Raw genomic sequence first — 20154 nt, 5'->3', positions numbered from 1 at the left:
TGTCCTGGGTAAAGTAGACCAATGTATGCAACATCTACCCTAACGTGATCCATTTGTGGGGTTTTCTTTAAGGTAGGACTTAAGTTTCCCTCAATTTTGCCTTTGCTAAGTTTGAACTTCATTCGATATGGTTTAGGAGTGATGGCCACCTCAAAAATGGTGGACAGTATACCAAGGATTTTCAATGTAGTTTTGTCAAGTTTTGGTGGGCCTTCTATTTGGATCTACTCCGAGGAGGGCCAGTGTCACCTCTTCCCAAAAGTAGGAGGTGCGGTAAAGAGATAGAAAACCAGACCTGACCTGCTTTCCACTAACCTCTTGGTGGCTCGGTGAGGGGGTGCGACAACCCATGAAGGCAGCCCTATGATAAATTTTGGCCCCACCTACCAACACCACTAGTATGAGACAGTTGTTTTCGTAATCTTGCTAGATAACATTTCCTAAATCCCTTTTCCCCACAGGAAACTTTGAGCTTGTGAGTTTGTTGCTGGAACGAGGAGGGGATCCCATGATAGGAACGATGTACAGGAATGGAATTTCTACGGCACCACAAGGAGACATGAATTCTTTCAGCCAGGCCGCTGCACACGGGCACAGGTGATTTATACACGGAGGCTTTTACAGATAATGGTTATCGCTCAATGCTTGGAATATTTTTTGTGTGCCAAGAAGAAGAAGACTAAAAAAGAATGTTCGAGTTGCATGCTACCACAAATATGCTTCAGGTTCCCCCATAGTTCGTGGTTTTAGGGTGTACCTAACCATTATGCATATCTCACGTAAAAGAATTAGCAGGATATTATAGAGAAGTACTTACCTGAAATAATGTAAATAAAGCACTTTGGGTGAGATAGAAACTCAGTATTAGCTCCAGCAGCCTCTCTCTGTTTCAGTGTCAATCTTCTTTCTTAGTCAGTAAGAAACATCAGTAGGATCATATTGGACATAATAAAGAAGCACTGACTGGTACTGATATGAATAAAGCACTTGGGGTGAGATAGTAACTTAGTATTAGCACCAGTAGCCTCTCTCTCTCTCTCTGTGCCCATGTCTATCTTCTTTTGTACTCAAAATCATCAGTATGATAATATAGGAAATTATAATGAAGTACTAGCTGGTACTGATGTGATTAAAGCACTTAGGGTGAGATAGAAACTCAGTATTAGCTCTAGTAGCCATGGACTGTGCTTGTGTCAGTCTTCTTTATTACTCAGAAACATCAGTATGATCATTTAGGACATAATAAAGATGTACTGATTGATATTGATGTGAATAAAGCACATGGGTAAGATAGAAACTCAGTACTAGCTCCAGTAGCCTCTCTGTGTGCCTGACTGTGGCTGTGTCAGTCTTCTTTCTCACTTAGTATTATCATTTAGGACATAATAAAGATGTACTGATTGATATTGATCTGAATAAAGCACTTTGGGTGAGATAGAAACTCAGGACTAGCTCCAGTAGCCTCTCTGTGTGCCTGACTGTGCCTGTGTCAGTCTTCTTTCTCACTTAGTAACATCAGTAGGATCATATAGGACATAATAAAGAAGTACTAACTCAAACTGATGTGAATAAAGCACTTTGGGTGAGATAGAAACTTAGTACTAGCTCCAGCAGCCTCTCAGCCAGTCTAGGCCTCTACTTTACTATCATAAAATTACCTGATATATCATATCATTATTTTAGGAATGTATTTCGGAAGCTGCTGTCCCAACCCGAGAAAGAGAAGAGTGACATTTTATCTCTAGAAGAGATTCTAGCTGAAGGAACCGATTTGCCTGAAACAACGAACGCCACGTTATGTCCAAGTCGTAACAGCAAAGCTAAACTGAAGGCTCTGAAGGAGGCCATGTACCACAGTGCCGAGCATGGATATGTGGATATCACCATTGATATAAGAAGTTTGGGTAAGCTTGCACACATAGAAAACATAGCACCCCATAGCAAAATTTGTCATAATCCAAGAACAGAACAGCAGTCAAGATTTCGCAATGCTGCGCCATTAACCTCTACTGAGTAATGAGGAATGAGCATGCTCGACCACCGTTACAGGGTAATGTTCAACCCCTTCTTCTCATGATCAGTAGATGTCCTGGCTTTCATATCCTGATCAAGTAATAAGCTAAACACTTAATTCAGCCCCTTTTGATGATAAAATCCTGCCCATCTGCAGCCGCCACTAGGAGGAGCTTTACTGCATATAATTGTATACATCTCTCATAGAATTATTCCAAGCAGGAATTCAGGAATAAGCTTCCTGGAGGTAACATAGGAAACAAACTTGATGATGGTGGGGATCTGATTCCTTGGATTTTCACTGATGGTGAGAAGGGGGTCATGTTTACCCTTCTGAATAGAGCTATAGGTCTAGCATCTAAACTTTTCTCTGAAGACTTCTGGAGATAACAATACACAGGGTCCCATTGACAGTGAATGGAATGGCAATACACATTCAGAGGGGCTGGTTATTCTGTGTATAAGGGTCACTTCCAAAACATGTACTAAACACATGGATATGGAAAACACCCTATCGGGACCAAGAAAGAAAACAAAAACCCTCTGCTTCCAGAGTTGCAGCAGTACTTTCAGTTTTGGGCCTGCAACTGACTGGAAGTTCCAGGAGGTTCATGGAGCCTGCTCCATCCAATCAGTGGCCTCCTCAGACATAAGGTATCAGTGGCCTCTTCAGACATAAGGTATCAGTGGCCTCCTCAGACATAAGGTATCAGTGGCCTCCTCAAACATAAGGTGTCAGCGGCCTCCTCAGACATAAGGTATCAGTGGCCTCCTCAGACACAAGGCATCAGTGGCCTCCTCAGACACAAGGCATCAGTGGCCTCCTCAGACACAAGGAATCAGTGGCCTCCTCAGACAGAAGGCGTCAGTGGCCTCCTCACATACAAGGCGTCAGTGGCCTCCTCAGACATAAGGTATCAGTGGCCTCCTCAGACACAAGGCATCAGTGGCCTCCTCAGACACAAGGCATCAGTGGCCTCCTCAGACACAAGGCATCAGTGGCCTCCTCAGACACAAGGCGTCAGTGGCCTCCTCAGACACAAGGCGTCAGTGGCCTCCTCAGACACAAGGCGTCAGTGGCCTCCTCACATACAAGGCGTCAGTGGCCTCCTCAGATACAAGGCGTCAGTGGCCTCCTCAGACACAAGGCGTCAGTGGCCTCCTCAGACACAAGGCGTCAGTGGCCTCCTCAGACACAAGGCGTCAGTGGCCTCCTCAGACACAAGGCGTCAGTGGCCTCCTCAGACACAAGGCGTCAGTGGCCTCCTCAGACACAAGGCGTCAGTGGCCTCCTCACATACAAGGCGTTAGTGGCCTCCTCAGACACAAGGCGTCAGTGGCCTCCTCAGACACAATGCGTTAGTGGCCTCCTCAGACACAAGGCGTCAGTGGCCTCCTCACATACAAGGCGTCAGTGGCCTCCTCAGACACAAGGCGTCAGTGGCCTCCTCAGACACAAGGCGTCAGTGGCCTTCTCAGACATAAGGTATTAGTGGCCTCCTCAGACACAAGGCGTCAGGGGACTTAATTTGCTGTGTTGTCCCCTGGTCCGAGAAGGCCGCTTATTGGATGAAGTGGGTCCCATGAACCCACAAAACTTCTTGTTGGTCACAGGCCAAAAAACTTTTAGTAGTTGATCGACACAAAAGACGGGAACTGGGGCAAGTATGTTTTTTCCCCTCTTATGATGCCCCCTAGGGGTTTGGTTTTCCATATTCATGCACTGTCAAGGGTAACCGAAATAGCAGTTCTGAGCCCCTTCTCATCTGGAGTCCAATAGAAGGGGCATGGTTTGCCTCTGATGATCATATTGTTTGATGGAGGTCCAAATGACCCACAGGTTCCTTACTACATATGATTCTTTGGCCGCACTACAAGGTTGCGAGTCACCGTCTTCTACCTCGGCCTACGTTACAGAAATGCAATGAGACAGCAGAATTGATTCACTTCTATGCGGAAAACAAAATAACCAATTTGTCCCCTGATTCCTAAAAACATCATAAAAGTCCCTTCCTCCCAATGGCATGCCTCCCTGCACGAACACTGTGCCCCTTCCAGCAACTAATGAGGCATGTGTTTCATTTACCACCTGGGGGACTTGTAGACCAGCAGTGCTCAGGAGGAAGTACGCCGCTGGCGCTTTGGGTTCACTTTGCCTTTTAGGGTCCATTTATTAAGCTTCTTTATATAGAAACAAACACAGAGCAGAATGGTGAGGGGGAGGGATACCAGTTTTGATCGTTTACTTCTCGTTTTACTTCTTTGTTGCAAACTATCATCACTGTAGAAGGAGAGAATAATCTATATGTAGAGGCAGCAGTGGGGAACCGGATGGACCTAAGGCCCTTACTTCCATCTATAGGATATGTGTCCTAAATGAGAACATCCTTTTGGGAGGTGCTTAACTACAAATAGTATCTCTTCTGCTGGACTTTTTTGGACCTTGTTGTATTAGGGCCCACACAAAGGTCTTCTGATGCTTGGGTGGACCGGTTTGACCTTGCTTAGTGTACAATAGTGAATAACATTTGTATGTGTGCTCCTTAAGGACAGATGGACACATGACATATGTCACAGTGGAGCAGGAACCTCCTAAGGACACTTTTATATAATTTTTACTCTAAGAGGGGAATTTTCACTGGGCTGAGGCAGAATTGGACCAGAATATGGCTTATTGGTGGAACTGCCTGGATGTAAGGACACCCCCTTAAAAGAAAAAGATCCTAGTGGGTGGTACTTAGTTCAAAATGAACCTCCTATATAAAGGTCCCACCAGAAGATCTTCAGGAACTTGAGTGGACCAACAAGGAGAAGTCAGTGGAGAATTAGTACTGTAGTCACTTTTGTTCTTCGAGTGATCACCTATTTAGGACCCTGTTTTGTGAGTTAAAACAGGATGGAGCACACATTTTATATACTTTGTACCCTACAAGGAGACCCCCTTAAAAGAAAAAGAGCCTACTGGGCGGTGCTTAGTTCAAAATGAACCTTCTATATAAAGGTCCCACCAGAAGATCTTCAGGAACTTGGGTGGACCAACAAGGAGAAGACAGTGGAGAATTAGTAGTCACTATTGTTCTACGAGTTCTACGAGTCATTTAGGACCCTGCTTTGTGAGCCAAAACAGGATGGAGCACACATTTTATATACTATGTACCCTACAAGTACCCTCCTTATTATCGCCCTTGCTAAATAATTATTTTTTTTGCCCAGGTCCCAATGCCCTATCCCAATGACGTGCAAAGAAGAAAGACAAATAAGATATCAATCTTTTACGTAGGGTTATAAAAATGTAGGAAGAAGCTTGGCCTGTTTTTGATGGCTATCTTCAAACAACAGTCTTAAGAGGAAGGCGGCTCAATTGTCCGAGCCTTAATAATGGTTAATGAAGCGATACCTTATAATTTAATTCCACTAACTCAGTTACATTTATCGTCTAAATTCCCTTCGCTAGATGTAAATTGCTTTTTTTTTTTTAGCACATCCACAAACTCTCGTAATTGAAGGTTTCAGCATTAAAGAAAACCAAAGCTGGTGTCACAGGTGTTTAAATCGACTACCCACTGTGCCGAAATGGATCTTCCCGGGGGAGAATAAGACATTTTCTTTGACTTTGGTATCACAAGAAGTAATAGAGAGCAGAATACTGTGAAGGGGCCTTGGTTTAGAAAGGGTTGATTATATTACTATGATGGGGAGATAATAAGGGCACTTGAGAGGGCACTTCTTGATATCCAGCAAGTCACCCACAGCAATGATTCGGATTCACCTCCTTGGAAGTAATTGCCAAAGCGTTGATGAAGAGTCAAGCTTGGCCTTAACCACAGAAAACAGGCACCAGGTGAACAGAAATGAATGAGACCTGTTACCAAGTAAAAAATTGACTGAATGACATCCCTCATGTGTTTGCCAGCATGCCCCTGATCAATTTGGTGTTTGTCCTATTTAAATCGGTCCACCCGTTCAAAAGATAAGGCCCAAGGAAGTATAAAAGAGATTTAGCGCATTCTACCAGAGACACGCCCCTCCAGAGAAAATAAATAGTTACCGCCCCCTTACCTTGCTAGCGGTAATTCACATATATACTTCCGAGGCCATATCTTTTGAACGGTTGGACGGATTTTTATAAATCAAACACCAAATTAATCCACAGCACAGCCACAATCACATAAGGAATATGATTCAGTATTTTGTAGTTGGTGAGAGGTCCTTATTAGTTCCATACAGGATAGGAAATCTTTATTGCTGACTGTGGTAGGAAAAAAAGGGTTGGTTATTGTCCTCCCCATTTTAGTTGTATAGATCTTTTCCATGACAGCTCATCACTCTCTTGTTCCCTTGTAGGTGTCCCCTGGACCCTTCATACTTGGCTGGAGTCCCTGCGCATCTCGTTTCATCAACATAGACGTCCACTGATACAATGTTTGCTGAAGGAGTTCAAGTCTATTCAAGAGGACGAGTATACGGAGGAGCTGATCACACAGGGTCTGCCGCTCATGTTCGAGATTCTGAAAGCTAGCAAGGTATTTATGTCCACTTTGTATACTTTGTACTTTTTAGGGACAACCGACATGAGTTACTCTATTAGTAAATGTATAAGTGAAGAAGACCCTAGAGGACGTACCTGAAGTGCAACCCATGCTTCTGCCTACAGGCGCCATAAAAAACCCATTTGGTGGATCACATAGACTGGAGCATGGCTACTTATAGTTGACTGAATTTTACAATGTATTTTCCTAGACACCTTTAAAGGATATGTCTGTCCCATGGCTGATACCTGTGATCCATCCTAAGGATAGGTGAGGATCTGAACCGGAGGCAGAATATTCAGTCTACTGTATAGTGGCTGTGCCGAGGGACTTCAGGTTTTCTCCTCTTGAAGTAGGAGCAGACATACAATACTTTGGCACCATAGATATACACTGGTCGGCACCTTCTGCTTCCACCTTCATCACCTTTATAGGTTCTCACACCAAAAGAAGCTCAGAACAGTTCATTGGTGCAGGGTCAGTGTCCCCCACCAATCTGATGACTAATGAATTATCCTGAAGACCATTCTGGAAAACTCGTCCACCCAGAAAACCTTTAGATAAACGTCTTGTCCTTGACTGACTTTCCAGTCTTCAAAGAATTCACATCAATTACCATTTCACATTTCCAATAGACATTTAAGCCCGACTCATGGATGACCACCTGACACGTCAGCAATATTTTCTGCCAGGAGGGCTTGCCAAGAAAAATATTTTATATGCATTGTACGGAAACTCTCCAGCTACTACCTTCGCGTGGTTCCACCTCATCACACAGCAAAATCCCTTGCCAATGATAAAAAATGACTTAGGTGCCACCTTCAGGACCAACTAATGAATTAGGAAGTTCTCCGCTGTGGGTGCGCTTCATAAATCTCTCTCCTAATTGCTTTATTTGCTGACCTGGCAATACTTAAGGTAGCTCGGGGCTTAAAATGAAGACAAGTGGTTGAGAAAAGTTATTTAGGATAAGAGTGGAAGGAGATAGCAGAGGAACTTCTATCTGTATATGCCAGGCATGAAAACTATAAATGCTCTAGGTAAGGTGGCTGGGAACTAACATATGATGAGGACCTACTATGGCAGGACAAAGGGGCGGAAGTCACATTTGGCTGTGGGCAAAAAGCCCTGTGATTTTTTTTTTGTGTATATCGGTGGGTAGACAGTGAACAGCTCCTTCTGAAATTAAGGCCCAGAAGAGAGGTCTTTAGTAGAGATGCTCGAGTGCTCGTTACTCGGGTTGAACTTTTCCCATTGCTCGAGTGCTCGTATCGATTAACGAACCCCATTGAAGTCAATGGGAGACTCGAGCATTTTTCACTGAAAGAACACATTGAAAGAAGAACACTGAAGAAAACATTGCAGATGTTTGCAGGTGTTTTCACTGAAAGAACACATTGAAAGAACACAGTGAAGGACACATTGCAGATGTTTCGTACATCTCCTAACTTATCAGAAGAAAAAGTATGTGAAGAACCATATGTGTGAAGAACACATTGCAGATGTTTCCATACATCTGCAATGTGTTCTTCACACATATTGTTCTTCACATACTATTGTGAAGAACATCGTTCTGCATGCGTGTCTTCCGATAAGTTAGCAGATGTACGGAACATCTGCAATGTGTTCTTCACTATGTTCTTCACTTAAATGATCCTATGTTCACTGTTTTCATTGTATTCTTGACTGTTCTTCACTGTGTATCGAGTAAATGCTCGATCTCGAACCGGCGAGATACTCATCCGAGCAACGAGCTGTTTCGAGTATGCTAATACTCGAACGAACATCAAGCTCGGACGAGTATACTCGCTCATCTCTAGTCTTTAGACATTTGGATCTAAAGGTAGTCTACAGGAAGGGTTATAAGACGTAAACCATGGTAGATGGACCCATAAAGATTAGGCTAACGGGCCAATTTTTATAGCAAATGCTCTTTGGTTGCTGTGGGACTATAATTTTCATGAGGAAATAGTTGCTCCGATAATTGGTTCCCAAACTAGGGCTGTGCCCACTCTTCCGACCCTCTTAACCCATGAAGTCACTTGTGGTTCATATGGCCCACGTTACCGATCACCGGGCTCCAGGGTTGTCAAGATGTCAACTTTGTTTTAGATATTATGATAGATCTGTCTTATTCCATTTTTCAATAAGAAGTGTAGTGACCTCATGCACATCACCCCCCATCTATGAGTGAGGAGTGAACGGCACTGAATAGGAGGCAGATGTATCTCCAACAAAGAATTCAATTCACTGATCGTGATCTTGCTTTGCTCCGCCGATCCCGTCATCTCTGCAATCGTCTCATTACTGGCCCCCAAGGACGTAACTTTCCTTCTCGCCCAGGGTTTCCCAAAGTTCACTTCACAGCTGTGATTGCAAATGCAATTTCCAAGTTTATTCTTGGCAGATCTCCCAGCGTTTAGTCTGATGGGGCTTTTTATTCTTTCCTTCATTTCGCTCTACTGAGGAAAAGCCTTCATCTGCTTGGAAAAAAAAAACCTTTTGTAGATGGGTTTCTTACCACAGATCTCACAGACCTCAGCGCGGCAGGGAGATGCTGATTGTTTTTAATTACACAGACCACATTGGTAACGGGTATCGGTACTCTGGAGTGACATTTAATCAGTCTTACTAGAGATGACAATGAGAAGTACTCTGGAGAGTCATTGGCTGCCTGAGTTTTTGGGAGTTGTACATCGCTTTATCGGCTTCATTGCTTTAGCAAGTCAGGATATAAAGTAGAATAAAAATGGCGTCAATACCATAGGAAGGAATAAAGAAGACAAACAAAATGGGTCATTGCTTTTAGTCAATGAGCTGGGGGTCCAACAGTACCTTGAGAGCACCATAAGAAGTCCTCCAAAAAAAAAACTGGCATCAATACCATAGAAGGAGTAAAGAAGACAACCAAAATGGGTCATTGCTTTTAGTCATTGAGCTGGGGGTCCAACTGTATCTCGAGAGCACCATAAGAAAGTCCTGCAAAAATAGAAACTGGTGATGTTGAGGAGAAATGATACTTGAAGGTGTTTTTCCCACGAAGACAGATTAATGGAGCAGAGTGGTTATGCGCGGCCGTCTGCTCTATCACTCTTGTAAAGCGACGAGGGGTCGGTCAGACCCCTTGTTTTGGTGATCTGCAGGGTCTCAGTACTGAGACCCCCAATGATCAGCAAGTTAGGCCCCATCCCGTGGATAGGGCCTAAATTGTTTTTGTGGGGAAACCCCTTTAAGATCCATCAGAAATTAGATTGAAGGCCACCAGATGAAATGGTCCTGAAGGTGGCCAGAAGAAATGGTACTTGAGGTCACTAGAAAAGTTGTACTGAAGGACAAACAGAAGAAATAATACGAAAAGCCCAACGTAAGTAATGATACTGAAACACTACCAGAACAAAGATACTAAAGGTCTACTAGAGGATATTCTAATGAAGTACTGAAGGTCCATCATAAGAAATAATAATGATAGCCCAACCTAAGAAGTTATACTGAACACCTACTAGAAAAAATTATACTAAAGGTCTACAATAGGAAAATGTACTGAAGGCCAACCACATTGATACATTGAAGGCCCATCAGAATATATGATTTAGAAGGCCTAGAAAACAATTATACTGACGACCCCCCCACCAGAAGAAATGATAGTGAAGACCAACCTGAAGAAATTGTATTGAAGTCCCCCTAGTAGAAATGATTGTGAAGACCCACAAGAAGAAGGCTCACCAAAAGAAATAATACTGAAGTCCCCCTAGTAGGAATAATACTAAAGGTCTACCAGAAGGAATGATACAGACGTCTTGTCAGAAGAAATTATACTAAAGGTCTCTGATAGGTCATGATTCTGACGATCTGCCAGAGAAAATGATACTGAAGGAGGCCACACAAGACATGATAATTAAAGGGAACCTGTCACCATGGACCTCATTTTCACTAAAGACAGGTTGCAGAAGCCTAGAACACCGGCATTGCATATATGCTTTTATGCTTTGTCTAAGCATTTGCATTACAATATAATAGTGTGTTGTAACTTACCTGGCTTTCTGACAAAATCTTCTGTGTAGTCTCAGAGGTTGGACTTTGGCTTGGATGCGTTTCAAAAAACAACATGTGACTTGTGTGTGTTGCAAACTCCTCAGCTCTCAGCCCCCACCATTGTGTTCCTTCACAGGGACAAAGCTCACAGTCTGGTGAGCTGACATCAGTTGGGGAGGGAGGAGCTGTACAGGAGCACAAAGGTGGGGGCTGAGAGCTGAGGAGTCTGCAGCACAGACTAGTCCCATGTTGTTTTTTGATATGCATCCAAACCAAAGCCCAACCCCTGGAACTACACAGATGATTCTGTCAGGGTGCAAGGTAAGTTATAAAACACAATTATATTGTAATGTAAATGCTTAGAGAAGGCAAAAATACATATTTGCAATGCAGTTGGGATGGGCTTGTGTAACCTGTCTTTAGTGAAAATGAGGTCCCTGGTGATAGTTTCCCTTTAAGGCCTGCCAGAGGGATGCACACCTGAAGTAAAAAGATAAAAATATCGAAAATTAAGACATGTGGGTTACATAGAAATTTCCTAGAACATTGCTTTGATGGGGTCCATGACTTGAATCATAAATCCCAACGGTCAACTTTAGCTGAGAGATCTCTAAGCTAAAATCTAAGGGGGGTCTATGTAGGGAAATTCTCAGGTTACGCCCCCCCCCCCCCCACCGATGCTGTATCCTGACATATTTCCAAAACATAGATTAAAAAATCGACATCTCAAGAGGTCAAATATCACATTTGTGTAACAGAAACCGTCTTCTCTCCATTACAGAATGAGGTTATCAGCCAACAACTGGCGGTCATATTCAGCCAGTGCTACGGTCCTTACCCCATCCCGAAGCTGACCGAGATAAAGCGCAAGCAGACGTCTCGGCTAGGTAAGATGTCTTATTGAAATTGTAGCTTCTTCATGTTTCTTGTGCATTGTTTGGCTAGAAATGAAAGCTATGCAAACACAGATGAACCATCGGCCCTTGAAGCTGATTAGTAGTCTCCAACATGCTTAATACGTCTCTGTAGTTTTTTATCCTGTTCGCTTCGCCACCGTCAGAACATTTGTGTAACAATGCAGGTCTCATCTATATTGATAAGCAGCTTTCTCCAAGATTCTCACAATGACAGGTGCAATCTAATTGATCTTCAAGGGCCTGATTGACTAAGTAGCTCTAGAAACATTGGGCAAATATACGATGATCTTCCATGGGTGTTCATCTTCGCATAGCTAGAGACTTTGATCTGCCACCATTTTACGAAATTGCTCTGCAGCTCCTGCAGACATCAGGAGTATTGATCTGGTGCTTGTGCAGCTTCAGATCAGGTGAGCAGTAGTGTAATCCATGGATGAAAGCCAAGTACCAGCGTCCTCTGCACTGCTGTGACCCATATTTTTGTCGTCGCTTAGTTGAGGAAAAAAGACTAGTTTGTAGAAAGTCACCTACTCTTCTCCACCTTTGGGTAGTGGCAGGAGGTCTACTTTGTCCACAAGAGGACTACATTGACCACATCTTGTATCTGGTTCCATTTTTGATTGATGGGTCTCTTCAATGTCTTCCACCAAGTCATCGATCTTGATTACTATGACCTATTTAACTCTGAAGGCCACCAAGCTATTGGTCTCAAGCTGTTAAAAAAACTAAAATTTGCAGCATTTTCGGAGTTGGAGTTTTGCAATCATTGGATGGACACATCTTGGAGATCATGACTCCAATCTAGTCTGGTCATGAGATTTTGGAGATTGACAGGCTCAGATCTTTTCCTCATATATCTACCACCATCATGCCAATGTGTGACCATGTCTTTTGGTGAACTCCTCTAGGCAAAATTAATGGTTTGGGACTACCATTCAAGAACCATGACTATGCAGTCATCTATAAAGGTAGATATGGCCAGGTCATACATGGCCACCAGAAATTGGACGTAAGACCTTTTAGATCAAATTTAAATGTTCTTCAGAAGGTTAATGGTGTATGTTCTATGTGAGTGTTATGGAGTCCGATGGAGGTCCCTAGGTTGATTTTGTCCCTTTGGAATGAGTGAGAAGGTATATTCTTAAAAATGTGATGGGGTCCTAGGACTTCCCATAACAAGTAGGGCCACCTATCATCTAGCCAAGAAGTCCTTGGGTGTGTATGGTAAGAAAATGAGTTGCAGTACCAGGAAAAAACCATGGACAAGAGTTGTGCTGTTTCTTGGGAAAAAATCAACTTTCCCCTTGACACCCCCTTGAATTATGGGCTCCTCAGGCATGAAGAATATTTTAATTCTTGTGTTTCTTTGTAGATCCTCATTTCCTCAACAACAAAGAAATGTCGGATGTCACCTTTATTGTGGAAGGAAGACCTTTCTATGCACACAAAGTGTTACTATTCACTGCATCTCCAAGGTAAGATTTACACAAAACCAAGTCTAAGGGTCTAAGTAGGGGGTCTATAGACAGTACTGCTGATATAACAGGAAATAGTACAACGCCCTCTATGGGTGGGGGATTGATCTAAGACCACGAAGATGCGAGTGTGAAGTTTCTGGTTAGATAACTACGAATTCTTTTTTTTGAAGGTTTAAAGCTCTTCTTACCAACAAATCGACGGCGGAAAACAGCTGCATCGAAATCAATTATGTGAAATATCACATCTTCCAGGTACGTGTCTGACAAGAGCCGAGAGATTCCCAACTGGTGCCGCTCAAAGTATTGATGTCCCTTCAGTGACCTGTCACAGTTGAGATGTCCCCTAGGGTCTCCTTACACAGTAAGGATGGTATGCCCGTGCCCACTCAGTGTCTTCCTTCGCAGTTAAGATGTTCCAGCAGTGCCCCTCATGCCGGTCATTTAGTGTCATCAACACAGTAAAGATACCCCTGTAGTGCCCTCTAATAGGTTTTAATGCCATTTTATTGCCCGCCCACAGTATTGTTGCTCCTTCCAGTTACAATGCCCCCTAGTGTCTCCTTTAATGATGTACAGTGCCCCCTCACGGTAGTGATGCTCATTTAGTGCCCCCAACAGAGTTAAAACATCCCGGTAGTGCTCCAAAGCACAGTGCCCCTGTAGTGCCCATTACAAGATATTGTTGCCCCTCACAGTATTGATGTCCCTTTAGTGACCTATCCTAGTTGAGATGCCCCCTAGTGTCTCCTTACAGAGTAAGGATGGCGTGCCAGTGCCGACTTAAAGCAGTGATACTCACTTTCAAAGTTATGATGCCCCCTAGTGCCCCCTAAAAGGTATTGGTGCCATTTTAATTCCCGCTCACAGTGTTAATGTTCCTTCACAGTTAGGATGCCCCCTAGTGTCTACCTTAAGAATGCGCCAACAATGCCCCCTCACAGTAGTGATACTCAATTAGTAGCCCCATCACAGTTAAGATGCCCCTGAAGTGCCTCACAGTTATGATGCCCCCTAGTGTTTCCCTTTACAGTAAGGTTGGTACAACAGTGCCCCCTCATAGTAGTGCCCCAAAACAAAGGGCCCCTGTAGTGCCCATTACAGGATATTGACGCCCACTTAGCGTCCTTTCACTGTATTGATGCCCCTTAGTGTCTCTCTTCACGTTAAGGATGTTCCAACAATGTCCCTTGACCATAGTGATGATCACTTAATGCTCCCAATAAATAGTAAAGATGCACCTGTTGTGCCCATTGATGCCCACTTTGTGCCCCCACACAGTATTGAAGTTCCTTTCGCATTTATGATGCCGCCTAGTGTCTCTCTTCACATTGAAGATGTTCCCACAATACTACTTCACAGTAGTGATGGTCACTTAGTGCCCCTAAAACACACTAAGAATTCTCCCTGTTGTGCCCATTACTAAGTATTGATACCCACTTAGTGCCCCCTCACATTATTGATTCCCCTTTCGCAGTTATGATGCCCCATAGTGTCTTCCTTCACAGTAAGAATGGCCCCCCACAGCAGCGATACTCACCTACTGCCCCAACACAGTAAAGTTGCCCCTCAAGTGCCCTTTACAAAGTTTTGATGCCCATTTAGTGCCCCCTAACAGTGTTGCCGCCCCATTGAGGTTTTGATACCCCCTAAGGTCTCCTTCACAGTTTACCTTTATTAATGTGACAGCAGGGTGCGGACCATTCCCACCACGAGAACATTGACTCCTGTAGGTCGGATGACTCTATATTTGGCCGAGTTTTCTAGTGAAGAACATTTTGACATTTTAATGTAAGATTTACTTTAATATAATTTGACATCTCAGGTTACAATGGTTCATGAATTATGCACAGCGTATTAATAATACCGCATAGTCTGAGCGAGCCGCCATCAATTATGCATCCTGCAATCTCCCCGCTGTAACGGGATTAATAGGTCCACTCATCGGACACTTCGAGAGACCACAGAAAAGTAAAATCGGCAAGGATAGGTGTAGACCAGATGGTTACCCAAACATAGAACCCGAAAGTGTATACGGAAGCGTAAAAATGAGCAAGCGTAAGGATCTTAAAGGGGTATGCCAGGCTAAAAAACTCCTGAGGGACCTCAGTCTCGGCCTCTATGTGAATGTGGGCTCAATGACCGTCCATGACATATACTCCGTTTTTCTTCTAGCTGGTCATGCAGTACTTATACTGTGGCGGCACAGAATCGCTCCTCATCAAGAATAATGAAATCATGGAGGTAAGTCATTGTATGATCAAGATCTTGGGGCTAAACTAGACGCCGATGTTTAGAGGGGAAGCTGTTTATAGGACAGACGCGTTACCGCCATGCCAATTACATAATTATTGATAATCCAACATTTCCGCCATATTTAGTCTCAGTCCTATCGCACGAGATTATTTTATTAATGCTACAATCCAACCTCCGCTCCCCGTGAATTCATTATCCTTTGCACCTCTTCCTCCCTCTCTCGCAGCTGTTGTCTGCCAGCAAGTTTTTTCACCTGGAAGCTCTGCAACGCCACTGTGAAATAATCTGTGCAAAAAGCATCAACACGGAAAACTGTGTGGATATATATAACCATGCCAAGGTACAGATACAATGTTACAATATGAATCGTTATGGTATATTGCTGTTATGTTATTATAGGAAACTACACACAGACTGATATATTGGGGGCACTCAGATTCACAGCCACACTGTGGTTATAAGGGGGCTGTCCAGACTACACATTCTGACTGCTGCTATAGGGGGCGCTTAGATACACAGCCAGATTACGGTTATAAGGGGCGGTCCAGACTACACAGCCTGCCCGCTGTTATAGGAAGAGGTCCAAACTACACACAGACTGCTGTTATAGGGAGCATTCAGATTCACAGCCACACTGTGGTTATAAAGGGGCTGTCCAGACTACACACTGACTGCCTCGATAGGGGGCGTTCAGTTTCACAGCCAGATTATGGTTATAAGGGGCGGTCCAGACTACACAGCCTGCCCGCTGTTATAGGAAGAGGTCCAAACTACACACAGACTGCTGTTATAGGGAGCATTCAGATTCACAGCCACACTGAGGGGGCTGTCCAGACTACACACTCTGACTGCTGCTATAGGGGGCGCTTAGATACACAGCCAGACTGCTGTTATTGGAAGAGGGTGAAACTACAGACAGATGGCTGTTTTAGGGTGCATTCACACCAAGACTTCTGTTATAGTGGGTGGTCCCGTGTACACAACTAGACTGATGTTATAAGAAGAGGTGCAAAATATGTGGGGGAAGTCCAGACTACATGGCCATACTGCTAATGCAGGAGGTGCTCCAGACTACACAGCCAGACTGCTACTATAGTGGGCAGTCCACACTGCTGCTTTAAGGGTCACTCCAGACTACAGAGACATTGCTGAGATAGGAGGTGATCTAGACTACACATCCAGACTGCTGTTATAGGGGGTGGTCCAGACTACACAGCCATACTGCTCATATAGAAGGTGCTCTAGACTACACTACCAGACTACTCTTATACAGGGGTGCTCCAGACTACACAGCCAGATGGCCAATATAAGGGGGCGGTCAAGACTGCTGCCATATGGGTCACTTCAGACTACATTGCAGGATTTCCTAGACTAGAGGGGTTCTAGACTACACAACCAGACTGCTGTAATAGGAGGCGCTCCAGACTACACAGTCAGACGGCAATTTTGAGGGAATGTATAGACTATGCAGCCAGGCTGCTGTTATATCGGGTGGTCCAGACTAGAAACCCACGACTACACAGTACACAGCCCAACTTCTGTTATAGGGGGCACTCCAGGAGGAGGTCCAGACTACAAGCTGCTGCTATATGAGTAACTCCAGACTACATAGCTAGACTGCTGTTATTGGGTGCATATTAGACTATGTATCCAGACTGTTGTTGTTATATAGGGTGCACTCAAGACAACACAGTTAGACTGAAGTTATAGGGGCCCCTCCAGACTGTACAGACTGCTGGGGGCCCTTTAGGTATCTCCAGACTACACAGCATTTTACAGTCTGGACTGGCTCTTGTTTTTCACGTACCCCAGAATGACACAGCAAATTCCCCTAAAATCTTACATCCATGCGCTAATCTGTAGTCTCTGTAAAAACACATCAAGATTATTCCGATAAATCTTTCAGTGCTCAGGTAGCAGCTGCTTGTTATTTCCCAAACCGGCCATGCAGATCATCTTGAAACAGGTCGGTTGTTAGGGATTGTCAGTACAAAAACATATTTCTAAATCTTCAAATGTCTTAAAGTGATTGTATACACAAGATAATCCTTTTTACTTAGGTAGTTATAGACTGAGTACAAGGAATCCTGCGGCTTAGACCCCCAGTGATCAGCTGATTAATTTCCCTACAGCACCCCTACAGGGCAAGTGGAGTATTACACTGAATGGAAGGACTGTTCTTGTAATTTTGGCTCCTCCTCCATGTACAATCTAGATGAGAATCCAAAATGTAGACCTCCTCCTCTATAAATTCAAGATACCCTAATAATACAAGGGGGCTTCCTTGCTCCAACCATCTAGAGAGCAGAAAATAATGTTAGTAATGGCTTCGGCACGTTGAGTGCTACAGAAATAATTCCACCCATGACAGAATCATTGGAACAACACAGATTGGGGTTGGTAAAGATGTTCTTTACAGGACACCTACCATCAGATATCTACCTATTAGACTTACATCTATATTAAACTACAGTTTATCTAACTTACTAACTATACTATATCTATACTAATTTCTGGAGAGGTTGCTGGGACATGGAGTAGTCTCTCCGTGGAGCAATATCAAAGGCTACTCCATGCCCCACTAGCCTCTTCTGTCCCTGCCTACCTGCTCATCCCCTGCCGCCATGATTAGACGTCCTGCGCGCCGCTATGTGCAGTAGCTCCAGCTTCGGGGCCATTGGGGCACTGCTATGTGTGTGCGCTCTGCATAGATATGAGTCTGAGTACATGCAGGCAGGCAGGGACTGAAGAGGCTACTGGGGCATGGAGTAGCCTTTGCTCCCACTCCAGGGAAAGGCTACTCCGCGCCCCAGTAGCCTCTTCTGTCCCTGCCTACCTGCTCATACCCCGATGTGCTGCCTCCATGATTCCACATCCTCAGCGCCGCTATGTGCAGTAGCTCCAGCTTCGGGGCCGTTGGGGCACTGCAATGCGCGTGCGCTCTGCATAGATATGAGTCTGCGTATGGGCAGGTAGGCAGGAACAGAAGAGGCTACTGGGGTATGTAGTAGACTTTGCTCCTGCTCCAGGGAAAGGTTACTCCAAGCCCCAGTAGCCTCTTTCATCCCTACCTAACTGCTGCCTCCATGATTGCACTTCCTCAGCGCCTCTATGCGCAGTAGTTCCAGCTTTGGGGCTGTTGGGGCACTGCTATGTGCGTGCGCTCTGGATAGATATGAGTCTGCGTATGCGCAGGTAGGCAGGAACAGAAGAGGCTACTGGGGTATGTAGTAGACTTTGCTCCTGCTCCAGGGAAAGGCTACTCCAAGCCCAGTAGCCTCTTCTGTCCCTGCCTAATTGCTCATCCCCTGCCATGCTGCCTCCATGATTGCACGCCCTCAATGCCGCTATTGCCCAATAGCTCCAGCTTCGGGGCCATTGGGGCACTGTTATGCCCGTGCGCTCTGCACAGATATGAGTCAGGTAGGCAGGGACAGAAGAGGCTACTGGGGCGTGGAGTAGCCTTTGCTCCCGCTCCACAGAAAGGCCAAGTAGCCTCTCCAGTAATTAGCATATTAATTAGATGAGCTGTAGTTTAGTGCAGATAGTAGTATAGTATTCACTAAAGATAAATTAGGCTTTAGAATGTAGGGGGCAACCTACCACCAGATCTACCTTAATAGGTAGATATCTAATGGTAGGTTTCCTTTAAGAAGTTCCCTTATTTTTGTTTTTTTCGAGATTCTGGTGGTCAAATTTTTACTTTTATGGTAACATAGTCATGTGATGCATTGTATGTTTCAAGACTGGTTGTACTTTTTCGGAGCCAAGTTAGTAATAAATTCATATCAATTTTGGAAATGTATATTTATTATTATTAATTCTTTTTACTATAATATAACCAGTGTTTTTTATGGCATATCACTTCTCAAGGTTACAAAATTTGGTCCGTCTTCAATCTTGTGACTGATCCGATTTCGCCCTCTAACCCGTTTTCTCCGTCTCCACAGTTTCTCGGTGTCCCTGAGTTATCGTCTTACTGTGAAGGCTACTTCTTGAAAAATATGATGCTCCTCATCGAAAACGAAGCGTTTAAACAGCTATTATACGATAAGAACTGTGAGACATCGGGCCAGGATGTTCTGGGTGACTTACAAAGGACGTTGGCGACACGGATCCAGTCTATCCATCTATCCTCTTCCAAAGGGTCTATAGTATAGGGTCTGCGTCGTCAGGGTGGGCAGTGTTTACTCACAGAGGCTTATATGAAGAGAAGAAGCTTTTCAATTATCGGATTTCCTATTTTTCTGAAGGCTGAAGGCAAAAAAAAATTCTGGATCTTCCTAAACTGGAAAAAAAAATTCTGTATGTAAAAAAAAAAATCTTATTTTTGTTAAAAAAAAATAGTCATTTAATTAAAAATTAGAGGATTACTCAACAATTTTCCAAAGGAAATCGAGACGGCTCCAACGAGCAACGGAATCTACCCCAAAAGACTTTAAAAAAACCGGGAAGATGTCGAAATAAAAAGTGATGTTTTTGATTTTTCTCAGCTCAACGCGACTCTCGTCTTATGTGCATCATGGGAAAAGGAAACATCTAAAAAAAAAAAACTAGAGGGGACTACTGCAAAAAAAAAAAATCCGTACGACGGAAGCGTCTGATGGAGTGGAGCTGGGAGATTTTTAGGAGGACGTGACTTTTTAAAGATTTCTAAAAAAAAAAAAAAATCTGTAAAAATTTGGGGTGGCCTTGTAGGTTAAAAAAAAAATCGAGACTTTTCATACGACCTATTTCTCAAAAAGTTGTCCGCCCAGTGACTTTATTTTTCCTGATGCAAGTCTGAAAAATTCTCCTTTTCTTCAAGGTTCTACCCGGAACGGGAGCAAAAACAAAAATAAACAGGTGTCGTCGAGGAAATATTTTTTTAAAAGAAGTTTTAGAATATTGGCATGTCGATACTTTCATCAACTTAAGCAAACTCAGACTTGC

The 20154-nt window shown here is 43.9% G+C and overlaps 1 protein-coding gene across 2 annotated transcripts in view; it reads left to right on the top strand.

Annotated features, from left to right (window-relative positions):
- Nucleotides 1-19477, top strand: part of ABTB3 (ankyrin repeat and BTB domain containing 3) — a 142641-nt gene extending 123164 nt beyond the window's left edge. For both annotated transcript variants that reach the window (XM_072145440.1, XM_072145439.1), the window contains 9 exons: nt 462-597; nt 1684-1904; nt 6358-6536; nt 11356-11461; nt 12864-12966; nt 13140-13221; nt 15142-15210; nt 15449-15562; nt 19173-19477. In XM_072145440.1, coding sequence (XP_072001541.1) covers nt 462-597; nt 1684-1904; nt 6358-6536; nt 11356-11461; nt 12864-12966; nt 13140-13221; nt 15142-15210; nt 15449-15562; nt 19173-19382 — 1220 coding nt within the window. In that variant the 3' untranslated portion in view covers nt 19383-19477. The remainder of the gene's footprint in view (nt 1-461; nt 598-1683; nt 1905-6357; nt 6537-11355; nt 11462-12863; nt 12967-13139; nt 13222-15141; nt 15211-15448; nt 15563-19172) is intronic.
- Nucleotides 19478-20154: the final 677 nt, after the last annotated feature.

This window comes from Engystomops pustulosus, chromosome 4 (assembly GCF_040894005.1).
Source record: "Engystomops pustulosus chromosome 4, aEngPut4.maternal, whole genome shotgun sequence".
Taxonomy (NCBI): Eukaryota; Metazoa; Chordata; class Amphibia; order Anura; family Leptodactylidae; genus Engystomops; species Engystomops pustulosus.
The sequence above is the reverse complement of the archived record's forward strand: the minus strand, read 5'-3'. Positions and strand labels throughout refer to the sequence as shown.